Raw genomic sequence first — 16,723 nt, forward strand, 5'->3', positions numbered from 1 at the left:
GAAATTCTGTCCTGTTATCTTCCTTTTCACACAGTCTCACAGCTTTAAATGCCACGGCCAGTAACCGTTGTGACACAAAGAAAACTGCTGGTATGCCAGTTGCTACAGCTTTCTACAGCACTGCATGCTGGGAAATACACATTTTAAACATTCCTGTGAGGTACCAGAAGCAGCCGTGAATATCTCGTATGAGCCTCTGAGCACCTGTTTCTTTCAGCGTCAGAAACACCTGTTGGCACCTCTTTCAACAGCGTAGTTTCACATACTGTACCAACTACTGAAAGGAACCAGTTGATTAATCAAAAACCCCATGACATGGCACAACTTACAGCCCTTGTAATATCAAAGTAATTTTGTCACAAGAAAAAGCAAGCACAATAAACATAATACTGAACTTTACAGAGGTATTCCATATTGTAGGCCATGCCTTGAGTCATATATAAATGGTTATAAAATGGAGTTCCTCTTAAATTGTTTTTTTTTTTTGGTCAGGTACCATGTACTGAAGTTCCAGTATTGCAATGTAGCTATCACGTCTCCTTGAAAAAAAAGTAATATATGATCCCAAACATATTATATATATTCTAATATATTTAATAATATATTCCATTATGGTTCATATCCTTCTAAGACCTGACAATTCATTGTTGTCCCCTCTAGAGGGACAAAACTGTCCAGTGTCAACATCTCCAGCTGCCATGACAACATGTCCCTGGTGGTCTAGTGGTTAGGATTCGGCGCTCTCACCGCCGCGGCCCGGGTTCGATTCCCGGTCAGGGAACTGTCCTTTTTAGGCAACAGCAGCTCTGGTGAGGGCATCTGCTAAATGCCTGTAATGCAGTGGTTACCATCCCTGTTCCTGGAGATCTACTGTCCTGTAGGTTTGCACTCTAACCCTAACAATGCACACCCAATTCAACAGCTAGAGCAGGCCTGTCCATCCCTGCTCCTGGAGATCTACCGTCCTGCAGGGTTTTCACTCCAACCATAACCAAACACACCTCACTCAACAGCTAGAGCAGGCCTGTCCAACCCTGCTCCTGGAGATCTACCGTCCTGCAGGGTTTTCACTACAACCATAACCAAACACACCTCACTCAACAGCTAGAGCAGGCCTGCCCAACCCTGCTCCTGGAGATCTACCGTCCTGTAGGGTTTTCACTCTAACGCTAACAAAGCACACCTCACTCAACAGCTACAGATGCTAATTAGTAGAACCGGGTGTATCAAATTAGGGCTGAAATGAAAACCTAAAAGGAACAGGATTGGTTACGACTACTGCAATGTAATGTGCCTAGGGTCTTAATCTCAAGAATCATTCGACTATGAAACAGTGCACTGAAACATACATTACAAGGGGCGTTCAATAACAATAAAATAAACAGTATGTAGTTGCACTGCAACATGTTTTTATCATCCAAGACAATTGTATTATGCCAATAAAACTAATTTACTTTAACTTTTTTATGCTGGGTTTCAGGAGAACATGTTTAAACTTTAAGTGGCCAACAATAATACTCTAGTCTGCATATGCCCATAAAACATATTACAATATATGAACATACATAGTCTATTTTACTTTGTAATTCATTGACATGCAGTCTATACTGTAAATCACACATGTTGAATTGTTTCTGGATGAGTGTTACCATTTCAAATATAAATGAAACATTCATTAAAAATTCATATGGATGACAGCCTGGCTGCCTAACTGTATACCGCAAGAAGTGCTACAAACAATATGGATCGATACAGAAACAATATGGACTGATACAGAAACAATTCAAGTAAAGCTAAACTGAGCTTCTCAGTCGACACAATCGATAATCAATAAGAGCATGTGATCAAAGCAAGCCTTTGGTGTTGTTTTTTTACTGCTCAGCAGACTGACAAACCTTATCGTCGTCACCATAACTACACAAACGCTATTTGCAATCCAACAATAGCCTGAGACCATCTTTCAGAGATAATCTTACATTCAGTATAGATCCACAACTGTGCCATTTTCATTTTATGTTAGATTAAAAAAAAAAAAAAAAAACATTCATAAAAACAGGTTTCATAACATGTCCATTCAATGTATTCTGATGTGGTGGGCTGACCAAGTACTAAAATTCCATGATATCACACTGACGCAACTGGGTCTGCATGAGGGATTGATTTGAACGGTTATTGAATCCTTTTTTCAGTTTCAATGTACAATGGTTTTATGAAGCACAATGGCATGCAATGCACTGAGGTTGCTATAGATATGAGAGATATGAAAACAATGACGATCGTAAAAGATAAAAGCCCCAGGTGAGCACCTGAAGAAAACCATAAGTGCATTAGCACAGCTCTTCCAATGCGATAAGGCCTTATGTTCAAAGAGCCTGCCAAGATCTCAAGATTATCAACCTTTATCAACACATTCAATAAATATTAATGGAACAGCAGAACAGATTCATAAAAATAAAAAAATTCAGTCTTTTTTTTTAACCACTCTTATAATTACAATATTGACACCTAATCATGTGATTTTCACATATGTTTTATTTAAGAAAAATGTAAAGCAAGAACTCGATGTCTCTTTTACAGTAATGACCTGAGAAAGTAAGGAATGACAGGGAACACGAGGGATTTAACAGCCGATGAACTGTACAGGCAATTAGGCCGCCAGACCGCCAGACTGCGGAAAAACCAAATGCCGGATAAGGGCAGGACACCATCATCTACACCCCTACGCCATGGATGAGTGCAAGAGGATCTCTAACCCTCTGAAGAGTAGGTTGGTTTCTTTTTGGAATGTTTTTGGAGTGCTCTAGAACTTTCAATTACCAGCAGTGACAGTTACATCAGCGTTCGAATGTTCCATTAAGAACATTCTAATCACGCATTTGCGATCTCACGCCTTAAACGGCTAATCACCACATTGAGGCAGGATCATCTCATTCAGGAGACAGCACCTCCTACAGCACAGTGTCCTGATCACTGCACTGGCCGCAGGTTTACTTGCTGTCCATTGGTGTAGAGCAGGGGCCTGTAACCCTGGTCCTGGAGAGCTACAGGGTCTGCTGGTCTTTACTGATACTCAGCGCTTGACTGATCTACCTGGGCTTAACTGTTGTACAGGTAACTCCCCTCACCTGGTTTTGTGGGTCCGAACTGTCCACTGACTCTAAAGTGAAACATAAAAGACCAGAGAGATGCAGACCCCTGGTTCAAATGTAAGAGTGCCTCACCCCCATATTCCCTCCCACCCCATCCCTCCTTGGCCCATTACCAGAGGAAACCTGGTTTTCCACTGAAGTCTCCCATGGAAGTTCCAACCAGGTCAGGTCATATATTAGTCCAGTTTTGGCACTTTGGCACCAGATGGCCAGAAGAAGCGATGGCTTCTGGGTAACGCGGCACGCGAGCAGCACTGAGCCAAAAACCAGCCGCAGCGAAACACAGCCGCCAAAAACCGCGCCGAACCTTCTCCTCAGCCGGCGCATATCGTCTTAACGAGCCTCGCGGACGCTACAAAAACATTTTCACGCTCCTCACGCCAGTCAACCAAGCGCCCGCGCAAAGACCCACTTGGTGCGTCGGGATTTTCTTTTTTAAAAAAAAAACAGGACATTCAAAAGTCAGACAAAAGGTCAGGCCCACGGACTTCGCCCCCCCCCCCCCCCCGGCGGGGGTCATACGTCGGGGCTGCTGGGCTTCAGCGAGCTCTTGGACACGTCGGTCTGCACGGTGGACACGGCGGACATGGCGATGGTGTCGTACTCCTCAGGCCGGCGGGCGCTCAGCTTGCACATGCGGAACACCACGTGCAGGTCGCGCTGGAAGTTGCGGTTGAGGAAGCCGTAGAAGAGCGGGTTCACGCAGACGGACGCCATGGCGGTCAGGTGGCAGAGGGAGAAGAGCGGGTTGTGGTTGCAGTTCATGGCCGCCTCGTGGTTCCAGTCGATGACGGCGTTGAAGATGTTGAGGGGCAGCCAGCAGACGGCGAAGGCCACCACGATGGAGAAGAGCATGACGTTGATCCGCTTGGTCTCGCTCGAACGGTACTTGCTCTCCCGCATCTTGTCCATCATGCTGTTCCTCTTTTTCAGACGAGTGTATATCTGAACAAAAAGAGATTAAACGGTCAACATTATAATGTTACACATCAGGCAAACCATTCGCTTAAAAATGGAATTCACTACCAATAAGTTGAAATTAAATATAGGTCAAGATTTTTTTTAAATACTGCAACTGATTATTCCTGCTTTCGGATATTGCCCTTTTTTTTTTTTTTTTTTTTTAAATACACTGCCTTGAAATATGTTATGTCCACATAGTTCAATACATTTCAGTTGATTTCAATCAACTTTGACTTGAGGTAGTTACTGGAGCAGCCATTCCCTTGCAAAAATGCAATATACTGCCAATATACTGAAATAAAGCCCATGAGAGTACATGATGACCAGAACAGGCCATATAGCCCATCTAACCTGGCAAGAACCCCACCTCCACCGGATGAACTGATAAGCCAGTCCACACACTGACAACTGTGTTTTGTAGTTGTTCCAATGACCTTCAGTGTGCACTTATTGTACGTCACTTTGGATAAAAGCATCTGCCAAATAAATGTAATGTAATGTAAATATGTTTGAGATTATATTTTCCAAAAAGTCCATGTACAATATGTCTTAGTAAATTCCAAGGCCTTTGCAAAAAGAAGTTGCAGGTGCATTCTTATATTAATTAGTGGAATAAAGCACAACCTGTCATATAACTGCCCTGGGTAAGAAGATAAATTACAAAAACAAACATAAATCAATCCAACTTTGATCTTTGAATCTGAACGCAGCTGGTTGTACTGTTAACTTTTCATGTGCAAATCGCAGTAGGACTGAACTGCAGAAACAGGCAGCAGCCACACATGAATCCATTCATTCATTAAATAACACACAGATTAAATGATCAAGTAAATGCCAATGCAGTCATTAATACAACCATCCTTATGCCTACATTATAAAACAATGTAGACATAAAATAATAATTAAAATCACAGAGCCTATTTTAATGTCACTTCTAGTTAATGAGTTCACTACAATCAAAAACAGCTTCGATAAGGACTTCATCATAGATGAGGAAGAATGCATATTACTCAAGACAAGCTGACAGTAACCCTCATTAATGCATAAAACAAACACATTTTGACATTTGAATAATTGCTTTCTTTGCTTTCCTCCTTTCATTAGTGGGTATATATGTACATATACTGTATAGTCCCACTTAATTAAATGAAGCATGTTGTTCTTTCGCCCTAAACTACGTGCTGAAAGGTTAGTCTTCATTCTGGCAGGCAGCTGTGAGATTGTGCTGGGTTATTATTATTGCAGATGCACTGAATTCCCTTGATAATAAGAAACTTGCTGAGGTCAGAATGAATGGATGAATCTTTCCTCCCACACGCATGCCTTCTGTTTGAATGGCAGCTCGATTTCTGCATTTGCATACAGGGATTAGTGCATTCGTTAATTAAACATCTTTAGATAGATAACCATAATGGTATGAATGTTTTTATCGTAGTTTCTTCCGTCTCCCCCTGGTCACTCACTATTAAAGGATGTGTTCCGATGCATTAGTTATTTATGCTGAAACCCCTAAACTGGTTTGCCAAAGAATTAATAAATATTCATAGTTATGATATGTTTTGCCATATATACTGCTTTGATAGGCTATCAAGATTTCATTCAGTACTCCTAAGAGTATGTTTCTGATGTGCTCTTGAAAAGCAGCGTTTTAAAATGAAAATGCTTTCTTTTAATAGCGCACTGTAGCATCTGGACCAATCCAGAGCACAATGACCTGGAAAAGGTCCATAGCTAAGCACAGCTAAGAGGAATCATGCACAGCTGGCTCATCGAGTTTTTCCACTGTCTGTTTTTTCATCTGTGAAAATAAACAGTTAATGCTTTCATTCATGGTTTACTTGCATTCCGTGCTTTTAAAAAATGAAACATTATTCAAACATTCCGTTCAATGACTTCAATAGTTTTTTTTTTTTTTTGTTAAATAACATTTTTTCAGTTTTAAATAAACGATGGTTTTTTGCATAGAGCAAATTGGTCCTTCCATTATGTCCATTAGCTCCTGTTAGATAAAGACCCACAGATAGGAAAGCAGTACTTATTTTAAACCTTTTATGATCCAGGGACCCCCCCCCCCCCTTAGGCTTGATGGAATCCAGGGGTTCCCAGGTAAAATGCTTATATTTAAAAAAATAAATTAAAAAAGGTTTTATATTTTTTATATTTTGGATTTATATTTTGATTTCCCAAATCTATAGATAGTCATTGAATATCATATCTGACCAGAGACCCTCTATAGCACCTTCAAGGACACGCTGTTGAAAACCCAGATTTTAAACTAAAAATTTTAAACGTTGTGCTTTCTTCCAGACATGGAGGACATGTACTGCTATCTTCAGTAAGGTTGTGCACAGGTAACAGCACCCATAATACATTACTAATATCTCAAAATATATCATGACATATCTGCAGTCACTGATTATGCCCTATAATTAATATTTTTAAAAGAGATGCACAAGTGAATCGGCCTGCAAGAGATACACTACATTTTTAAAAAGGGATGTGGACACCCCTAGGTAACCCAGCCACTGGGGATGCGCAAGCCAGTGTGCATGCCTAGTGCCGGTCCCAAGCCCATATAAAATGGGGAGGGTTGCGTCAGGAAGGGCATCCGGCGTAAAAACATATGCCAAATCAAATATGTGGATCTGATCCGCTGTGGCGACCCCTAACGGGAACAGCCGAAAGAAGAAGAAGAAGAAGAAGAAGAAGATGTGGACACCCCTAGGTCTGGGGTTGTCGTTCCTGGTTTGAGCTTGACCCCTTAGTTCCAGTGAAGGCAAATATTAATGATACAGCACACAATCACATTCTAGATGACTCTGTGCCCTTTCCTGTTTCAGGCACACAGTGAGGTTCATATAGAAATGGTTTTGTCGAGAACAGTGTTTAAGACCGGTGACTGGCCTGCACAGAGCCCTGACCGCAACACCATCCAACACCTCCGGGATCAATTGGAAAGCCAACAGCAAGCCAGGCCTCACTAATGATCTACACAAATCTCCAACATCTAGTACAAAGCCTTCCCAGAAGACTGGCGGTTGTTATAGCAGCAAAGAGTGGACCAACTCCATATTAAGGCCCATAATTTTGGATGAAATATCAGGAAAATCACCTGACAATCTACCAAAATTAAAGACTTGGCTATTGGCTGTTTCTTGTCCATGAAAATGAGTTGGATTATTTTGATTCTACAATTCATAAGCTCCATAAGACATTAGAAAAATTGGCTAATTGCATGATGGCATGTCCTATATAAGTGACAAAAAGCCTATTAGCGAGCTAGCTAGCAGTGTAGGTGGAAGACGCTGTTGACTGAGCAAAGTTATCCAATCAAAATGATTCTCTGACTAAGGCCCTGGTACTCGTATCTGTATAACAAAATGTGGAATTCAAACAGGGACTGAACACAGCCTTGCAAAAACACGGCTTTAATTCAAATTTGAACTTGTAGGGCTGACATGGTTTAAACCCACTGATGGATCTGCAATGAGGTGTCAAGACAAATGGATTACCTGTCCACTTGATTAATAGCAGGCCAGTCCAACAGTGCAAACGGTGAATAATGGAAAAACAAGGAATGACAGACAAAACAGGCTGCCAGGGAACGGATTGCAAACGCTCAAAATTTAGATCTGAAGCCCCTGACTGCGTGAAGATAGCCTGAAGCCTGTCTTCCACCCCCGTACAGATTCTCTGACAGATGCATCAACACAGCGGCAGACTTAAAAGTCGATTAAGACAGAAAATCGTTGCTCAAAATGATAAAACACCATTGCATAATGGAGTCCCTGCTCTGAATCACTCCTGTGAGAAAAAAAAAAAACATGCTTTCAAAAGGGCGCCCGAGACGGCACATTAATATTGAGTATATTTGGTTGTCATGGTTACATAAGATCTTTCTTGATGAACAAATATTCCCAGAAATAAAAAAAAACGCAGAGAGGATTCCAGACTGGCGTAACTCAATGAGTGAGACTCGGTAAGTGAAAGAAAGAAAGGGAGAAAAGGCCATGATTGACTCGCACACCAGAGCCCGGAGATCGACCACAGACAGTGGCTATATCCAGAAACATCTTTTTTTTTTTTTTTGACGCCTTTTCCCTTTTTAAAACCTCGTTTTGCTCTTTTTCTCCTCGATTATAAAGCCCAGTCCTATTCAGCAGCCAGGCTCCGCGGCGCCGCCGCTGCCTGTCAAGTTTGGAAAAGCGCAGACAGACGCACGTTCGCCTTCCAAAATCCGCGACGTTAAGCCAGCGATTCCTTCCCACGTGCCCAGAATTCGACATCAGACCGCGGGGCCCCGCCTGAACAACGAGGAGCCATCCAGCAGCCCTCATCCAGCAATTTCCCTGCGACGATTTAGCAAAATGAAGGGGCACATTCAACCCAGGCTCAAAACGGCTTCGACTAACAATAAATAAAAAAACAAAAAGAAGTGTTATGTTCCTCTAACACACTGCACAGCACACTTCACTCTCCATCAGCCTCACATGAAAAATGGTGTTTACATTGTTCAGCAATAAGGAAATGAATTCCGCTGTAAACCACACGCATTAAGGCCCGAAATGGTCTGCGCTTTGATTGAACCGTCCCCTCAGTCGCATTAAATCTGTGCCTCAGCGTGCTCGGACCGCTTGTTAAAAAACGAGCGCCCGTCCTTCAGCGCGGCGTGGACGTTTTCAACGCGCCCGGATTTACGACAGAAATGCACGCCATTGCTTCTCGCGCCCCTGAAGCTGTTGGTTCACATCTAATGCTAAATTCTTACGGCATGACACACACACGCTCCTGGGGAATAAAATCAGATTACGAAATTTTTACAGCTGAACTGTGGATCTACAACAGAAAAAAACAACAACGACCAGCTGCACACAAGTACATTTCACTATCTAGCATCTCCTGAACCACTGCACAAAGCTTCACAAACCAGTCTGGGGCCACATTCCAGGTGTCCTCCGATGGGTGTGCTTAAAAAAAAAGCAGGTTTCCTTTGTGGAAATGAAATGCAAGGATATTTGGCTGTAGGTGTTAAGTCAGCATTAAAAAGGCCACTAGCATGTTTTTGCTGGCTGAAGAATGATTTTTGTGCATGAGAATTGATCAGTCTTAAGAGAGCATAACTCCGCAGACAACTATGTAAACTATGCACAGAACTGAAGCAATTTTCAGAGCACAGCTGTGTTTTTTGGTGAGGGGGTGGGGGGTTGAGATGTTTATTGTTGATGCATGACAAAGCTGAACTACTGCTGTCCTCCAGATGCCATCACGATCTGCCACAAAATAAATAACTTAATTACTATTAAAATTTAAATTATCATGAAGTTGATTCTGACATACAGACAGGTGACAAACCAAGAGACCGGTACAGGCCTGAATACTTAATACCCCAACAGTCACCTTGCTCTCTTGATCCAAAATCGAGGCCAACTGGGCCTGCTGAGCATTTTTATACATGCCACAGAGCATGATAGGATGTTAATTGCTTAATTGTATCATGCAGTACACCTTTATGGAAGCATCTGGATTCGTTATGTTTCTCCACTCATCCATTCAGGTTTTTCCTTTAATTTGTCACCCATCTGCATATATATTGAAACTGAATTAAAACTTAAAGTATAAGTTTTAAAAAAATGGACCCCAGATTAATCCGCAGGTATAAAACTGAGAGAGCAAGAGCATTAAATTAATGTAAACCACTCAGCTGGTTTGTGGCATGTTTTTTTCTTTTCCGTCGTGGATGAGATAAATGACAATCAACGCAACGCGGTGATGGCGCCTGCCGTCCGCTCCCTTACCTTGAAGTAGCAGATGAAGATGAAGCAGAGCGGCCCCACGTACTGGATCAGCAGCATGCAGGTGGTGTAGGTGAGCTTGAACGTCCTGGAGGGCCAGTCCTCCACGCACACCACCTTGCCGCTGTACTGCTCGTGGAAGTGCGGCAGCAGCTTGAGCGGGTCGTCCGTCACCAGCGAGAAGAACATGAAGGGCAGGGACGTGCAGCCGGCCAGCACCCAGATGACGGCGATGCCCACGTAGGCGTGGAGGTTGCTGGGCCGCCAGCCGCGCGGGTTGACGATGAGCTGGTGGCGCTCCACCGCGATGAGCACCAGCGAGAAGATGGAGACGGAGACGGAGAAGCACTGCACCATGCCGTTGAGCTTGCACATGGCCTCGCCGAACACCCAGTGGTCCATGAAGGTGTAGACGAGCGTGAAGGGCAGGCACACGATGGACACCAGCAGGTCGGACACGGACAGGTTGGCGATGAGGATGTTGGTGACGTTGTGCATCTCCCGTTGCCGGGCGATGATGAGGACGAGCGCCAGGTTCCCGACCACGCCCAGGAGGGCCACGGCGCTGTAGGCGACGGCCATGACGAAGAACATGGGCAGGTGACCCTGGCACTCCTCCCCCAGGTTCAGCAGCGACAGGTTCCGGCGGGAACAGTTGGCCGACGGGGAGCAGTTCCAAGGGGCAAGGGGAAGGATGTCGGCCATTTTGGGGAGAAAAAAAAAAATCCTAGTCCTGTTTTTAAAATGGTCTTCACAGGATGTGATGTCACGTCATCATTAGTGAGTCTGTGATACTTTTAGCGGCCATTTTTTTAATTTTTTTTTTTTATTTCCTTTCGAAAACTACCCGCTGCCCACTGAAATCAATCAGAAACATTAAGGGTTAGAAATGTTCATTTAGAGAAGCCATTACAGTTCGCCACAAATAATGAGCCCAGAATTCACCATGACTATATTTCGTAAAAAACAGTGAATCAAGTTGCCAGGAGTTTCCTCTTTCGAGAAATGACCGTTTGATTCCTCCTTAGAGAAATGAAACGTTCGACGGCGCATTCCACGTCAGTGAAAAGGGGTCTTAATTCAGACACCAGCGACCGTCGTTCGACCAAACTGAGCCCCGAGATAGACGCGATGCTGAAAGTGTCGATAGCTGCCTGGACGAGCCGGTTTGTATTTGCTCCTTCGGACACTGAATTCACATTTCAGGGCAGACGGCCACACTTTCTGCTTCAGCAGTTATCGGGTTTTCAGCTCGGTTTCTCTGCGCTTTCGAACACGCCCTCCCGGCCGAGCGCGTCCTGTCGTCCTGGCCTCACACTAAAGATGTTTTCCCACTTCAAAATGCAAGCCCTCAATTCTTCTGACGCAGATTAATGTGCTGAGTTTGAAGTCAAGCCAAACAACCTGTTTGTGTTGTGTGTGTTGTGTGTCTGTTTGTGTGTGTGTGTGTGTGCGCACAGGATACAGCATATGCAGCCTTATTTCAATGATACATGTTAAGAACAACTAAACCTGCCCAAATGATAGCAACAAAAAGTAAGACATGAAGCCACTTCTCCCCTTATAGAAATGAAATATCCTGCAATGTAATATATTGCAAATTGTCTCACCTTACTGGCAATCTGCAATATTATTTAGCAAACAAAATAATATAAATAAGACTACAAGTCCAAATATGAGACTTTAACACTTCTTTATTGACTTATTTTTGGGTATCTGCACTGTGTGCGTGGCAGTAATCTGTATATCTGTGCATATATTGCGAAGAGTTGCAATATGCTGACACAATATATTTCATTTCAGTATATCACGGTATCTTCCATTTCCATAAGAGATATTTCACATGAATAATGCAATTTACCAGAACATCACTTCAAACTTTTGATCATATTTGTCAGATGCTGTCTCAAAATTGGGACATCCAGGATATAGCCAGGGCCCTGGTAATACAGCACCTTAAAACAACAAGATTCTCAAGTGTTCAAGTCAACTCTAATAGCTCATACAGAGTCCAGTCAGGAATAAATAAATATTATTAGAGTTAAAATTACCCTTGTCAGAATTGATTTTACTCTTTTACATCTTGCCGCGCACCGACTTGACCGAAGCAGCGACTCTGTTCTTTTGAGAGGGCTCTGAATAAATTGAAGCCTGGGCCAAACACATTTGCTTTTATGTAACACGGCGTCTCATGAGACTGTTGAGATAAATTTCACTTTTATGAAACGGGCGCAGAGAAATGGGCTGAGCTGGAATTCAGAGGGCACTGAAGTGCCTGGTTCATATAAAACAAATCTTCAGGCCAGCTTATTAATGCCGGGCCTCTTATTAATTCGGCAAACGCGCTGCCGGTCGTCCCCGTTCCGGGGGGACTAGTGATAAGAGTGTTTTATTAGTAATACTGGAGAACAACAACAGGTTTATTGCAGGGTCTGATTTATGGCTCCGTCCACCGAGCGCTAACCGGCTGTTCACAGTTACCAGTGCCATAACTCCCATTATCTTGGCCGCATCCAAAGTCTCCAACGCGTCCAAAGACACGCATTTGGACGTGAAAGTAGACCAGCTTCAAGGAGTGCTCCTGTGAGGGTGGCCATCACGGAACATGTACTTCGCAAGAAGGGAATTCATCACTTTTAGGCATCCTGACAGGCAGCATAGGCATAGTACCTCACTCCATGTGTTGCATTTGATCAATTGGTTCCACATAACATGGCGAACCAGAAAAATCTGCTGTAGGTTAAGAATGAATTTGGTACACAGTACAGCTGTCTTGACAGGGCATAATAATAGTAGTAATAAAAATAATAATTATTATTATTACTATTATTTTTGCTGTTATTGTAATAATTGTTGTTACTATTATTATTATTATATTTTTATTACTTCATTTTTTACTTTTTTCATATCTTTCTGTTAACATATTATCAGTAACATGTACACTCTGCTGAATAGCTGTTGAAGGAGTTTCAAGAATTGCACCTTGCTCAGTAGTACAACGTCAAAATCATGCCTGGAATTTAAACCTGAAATCTTAAACCCTGAATGCTCTTCTAGTTCTTAGACCACTATGGCATACGGTAGCTGTAGAGTAGAAATATGAACGTTCAGATCCGCAGTGGTGAGAGCCTTTCATTCGCCCCAAGGCAAATGGAGTTTGGGTCATAAAATGGAGCTTATTTAGCATCAGGGTCTTATTGGTATTGGCTGCTAATGGCTTAAAATGAATTTATGTGTGTGAGCCCGACGCTAACATTATGGCTAACGTGATGGACCTACATCATGAAGAGGCTATGCATTTCATGCACCACTGATGGTGCAAATTAAGTGATAGTTTAAAAAGACTAATCATAATCATTCTGAACATCTTTTATTTATTATTTCTTTTTATTTTATCATTTTCACCGGCCAAACATATACAGGAACTCAACAGCCCCAGAGTCATACTCCAAGAGAAACAAGTGGAAATACTCTCCTCTGAAAATAAAAATTTGTTGTTTTTTTTTTAACTTAAGTTGACATCTTCACTAATCTACTTCTTCCATGAATGTGGAATCTTTGCTGCAGCTTGCATTTGTGCTATAATGTTAAGCCAGGAGGTACTGGCATTGGCCAACACGGACAGACAAGTGTCGGTTAATGATATCAGCCTCATAAATTCCATGCTCTGCATCCCCAATATATGTACATCACAGGCTTGCAATATAATTTTTTTTTTCTTTCTGCAGTGCAAATCTGTAATCATGGACTGAAGGCTGGGAGTCTTAATAAGACCCCCATAGTACGGCCTTGCCACGTGGGTGTTTGGGACATTAATGAAGTCCACATCCCGACCACTTCCTTTAGTTGCTCCTACGTTTCATCCTGCACAGGATAGCCCTGTTGTGCGACTGCTGCATAATTGCTAATCACACCCTTCCCCAGAAATTGTGTACCGCTTTATTTGAAAACCATAAAACACATTTTTTTTTTTAACTTAATTGGGTCACTAAATAAAGCGAGTGCGATTATCGGAAGACAGTAACACTTTATGGCACCTTTGCAGTTCCCTTGAATGTGGGTCAGGTGTACGAATGCGTAATTATGTACTGCAGCACAATATTGTCATTAGAGAGTGGTTGGGTTCTTACAGGAAATGCTGGCCATTCAGGCCGAACCATGACAACTGCCATTGAAACCAGGAACATAGGAAATTTACAATAAGTAATCAGATAACAAGATCAGACGGCAGTACAGACGTTTATTGCATGAATGTATGTGGCCTTCTGTAAAAATATAATTACATTATCTCTCACTAAAACTGGCTGGGGAATTTAGAAAATGTGTGTGTGTGTGTGTGTGTGTTCATGCGTGCGTGCGTGCGTATGTATGTGTATGCGTGTGTGTGTGTGTGTGTGTGTGTGTGTCTGAGAGTGTGTGAAATTACAGTTGCAATTACCAGCATTGCCTCGCAAATTGTCTCTGCCCTTTGAAGCTCTGTAGTTCAGAATCAGGGGAAACTCTGAAATTTCTGGATCTGGAAGTGGAAGCTGAGCTGGAAATTAAATTTTAAGGAGCCTCTCGTCAACTGAGAGTCTTTTATTCAACGGGAAACGGCCTCGCAGTCTCACTCTCTCACAGTGAACTATCTAGCCTTTGACAGTCGTTCGGTGATCACAGAAGAATGTTGTGTCAGGCTAACTTATGACTGGTTGACTAGGCCCTGATAATTTAACCGTGTTCTAGTGAAAGACCATTGGATGCTTAATGAGCCTCACGTGTCACCCTTTCTTCGTTAGCCTTCCATAGATTAATTACACGCAATTTGTCTTCACTGGGGCAGTGTGTTTTTTTTTTTTTGTTGTTGTTGTTCTGAGGGAGGATGCTGAGGTCACCAAATCATTTCCATTTAACAAATTCAAATATCAACAGACGTGCGGTGTGGGTGTTTGGATGGCAGTCGAGGGCAAGTCTATCTTTGGCACGACACTGAGCGTAATGTGAATATGCAGATTTCCCCCCCGTTTAAATTTGACCTTCTAACCTTGTTTTCACCCCGAGTTATTCAGTTGTCAGTTTAGCTTAGCTCATTCAGTGGGCTACAATGAATGATGTGATCTGACCTGAATTACATAAGGTGAATTATGTCTAATGCAAAATCATTCAGCAGGTTTATTCCCGAAAGGAACAAAATACATGCAGCTATAAATAACTTTATCGCGCATATTGGCCATTTCCGTATTGGAACATTGGAACACTTTAATGTTAAAGACGTCACCTTCTCCAGACAAAATGGGCTATTTGTTATGCATGTAATGGGGATATTATTAAGTCTTGATTAACTGTTCGCTTCGATCGCTGAACAAGCGCGACACTTGTAGCACATACTTGACACGCGACGTGCTTCTAACCACCCCGAGACGCACCAGTGTTTTTCCTGCAGAGAAATCTCCTGGCTGCTAATACGTAACCTTAAACTGTTGCAGGACAAGATAATCGCGCGCTAGTCCATTCCAAAACTGATAGAACTAATACGCGTCGGCAATACTATTTCCAAGAGGGAAGGCCATGCATGCGCGCAACATTTTTGCAATTTCTTCCTGGTCTCCTTTTTATAATACAATTGATCTTTTTCACTCTTCCATGGCATGCATAAACTGAACCTTGACATTTTGAGAAACCGCCAGGATATTGTTAAATGGCATCGTAAAAAAATGCAAGGCGAGGACAGTCATCAAAAGTTTCTCTACGTGTATGAATCATACAAACCATCTTACCTGGGGTATAAAGTACGTCGATGTTTGTAGAACAAGGTGACATTTGTTTCAGAAGAGCCAATAAATTACGTTCTCGCCACGCAGCGACAATTAATAGAGCAATTAGCACATCTGATGCGATCAACTGTGAGATGAAAACCATAGTTAATTGCAACATAAGTTATGGTAGATTTCAGACATTTATGAAACACCCGTCAAACAGGGGCCTTAAGGCTTCCCGTTATTTACCTGCGCAGTTTCAGAAGAAAATTCTCAACAACGTTTTTTGTGTAAACATTAACTAAATCACCTCACCATAATACAAGTAATTATACTCAAATTGGGTCGTAAAATGTCAAAGTGGTTTCACCAAGCGTAAACAGGTCAAGGTGCAAAAAGCTTTCCTTTTTTCATGCATACGCGTAAGTCATTTTTAGAATTGTTAAGTATTTTTGTTACGGGATCAGACGGGAGCGGAGTTCGGCGTTATGATTGTTTTGCTGTGTTTTAAATAGTCGAAACTCCCCCTTTCTTAGCGAACCGCCAAGAGTTCCAAGATGAGTATATATCAGAAGACTATGGACCGAGAGCTCATAATTCAATTAGGACAGGATCACTTTATAACCCCCAGACGCATAAAACAAACATGCTCTCTGATTCAGTTCAGCATAGCTTTCTTGACATCTTCAAATATCCCTGGAAGTCGACTAACAACAGCTCGACTGCATTAACCGCAACACATTTTTTAAATACGAATGAAAACCTACCTTTGTATGGGTTTCACTTGTCGAACAACACGAGAAACGTATAATCGACAGGGTTGATGGTATATCCTCTGTAACAGTTAAGAGCCGACTGAGGCGGTGCTCTTGTGTTCCAACTCCACCTTACAGATCGTCACATGGTCTCGTTCTGGGTGATAACGGATCTCCAAATGAGCGCTTTTCACTCGCACAATTGCTCAACAATTCAGACACGAATGCCACAGAGGTTAATGTTTTTCATAGCGCTCTGACATACATTTTAATTGAGAGACCGACCACACTGTACTCTGAACTATGAACACTGGCACGACAGCGCCATC

At 42.4% G+C, this 16,723-nt stretch overlaps 1 protein-coding gene and 1 non-coding gene across 2 annotated transcripts; one reads left to right on the forward strand and one right to left on the reverse strand.

The window, feature by feature from the left end:
- The first annotated feature begins 709 nt into the window (after positions 1–709).
- Positions 710–781, forward strand: trnae-cuc. Its single transcript has one exon. It is a non-coding gene; the product is annotated as a tRNA-Glu (tRNA).
- Positions 782–3,644: 2,863 nt separating this feature from the next.
- Positions 3,645–16,691, reverse strand: LOC118227924 (neuropeptide Y receptor type 1-like). Its single transcript, XM_035418997.1, has 3 exons — positions 16,407–16,691; positions 9,908–10,761; positions 3,645–4,094 (listed from the first exon to the last, which is right to left on the reverse strand). The coding sequence occupies exons 2-3, from the start codon at positions 10,607–10,609 to the stop codon at positions 3,666–3,668; spliced, it is 1,131 nt and encodes a 376-aa protein (XP_035274888.1). The 5' UTR covers positions 10,610–10,761; positions 16,407–16,691; the 3' UTR covers positions 3,645–3,665.
- Positions 16,692–16,723: the final 32 nt, after the last annotated feature.

The sequence above is a fragment of the Anguilla anguilla genome, chromosome 5 (genome assembly GCF_013347855.1).
Source record: "Anguilla anguilla isolate fAngAng1 chromosome 5, fAngAng1.pri, whole genome shotgun sequence".
Classification (NCBI taxonomy): domain Eukaryota; kingdom Metazoa; phylum Chordata; class Actinopteri; order Anguilliformes; family Anguillidae; genus Anguilla; species Anguilla anguilla.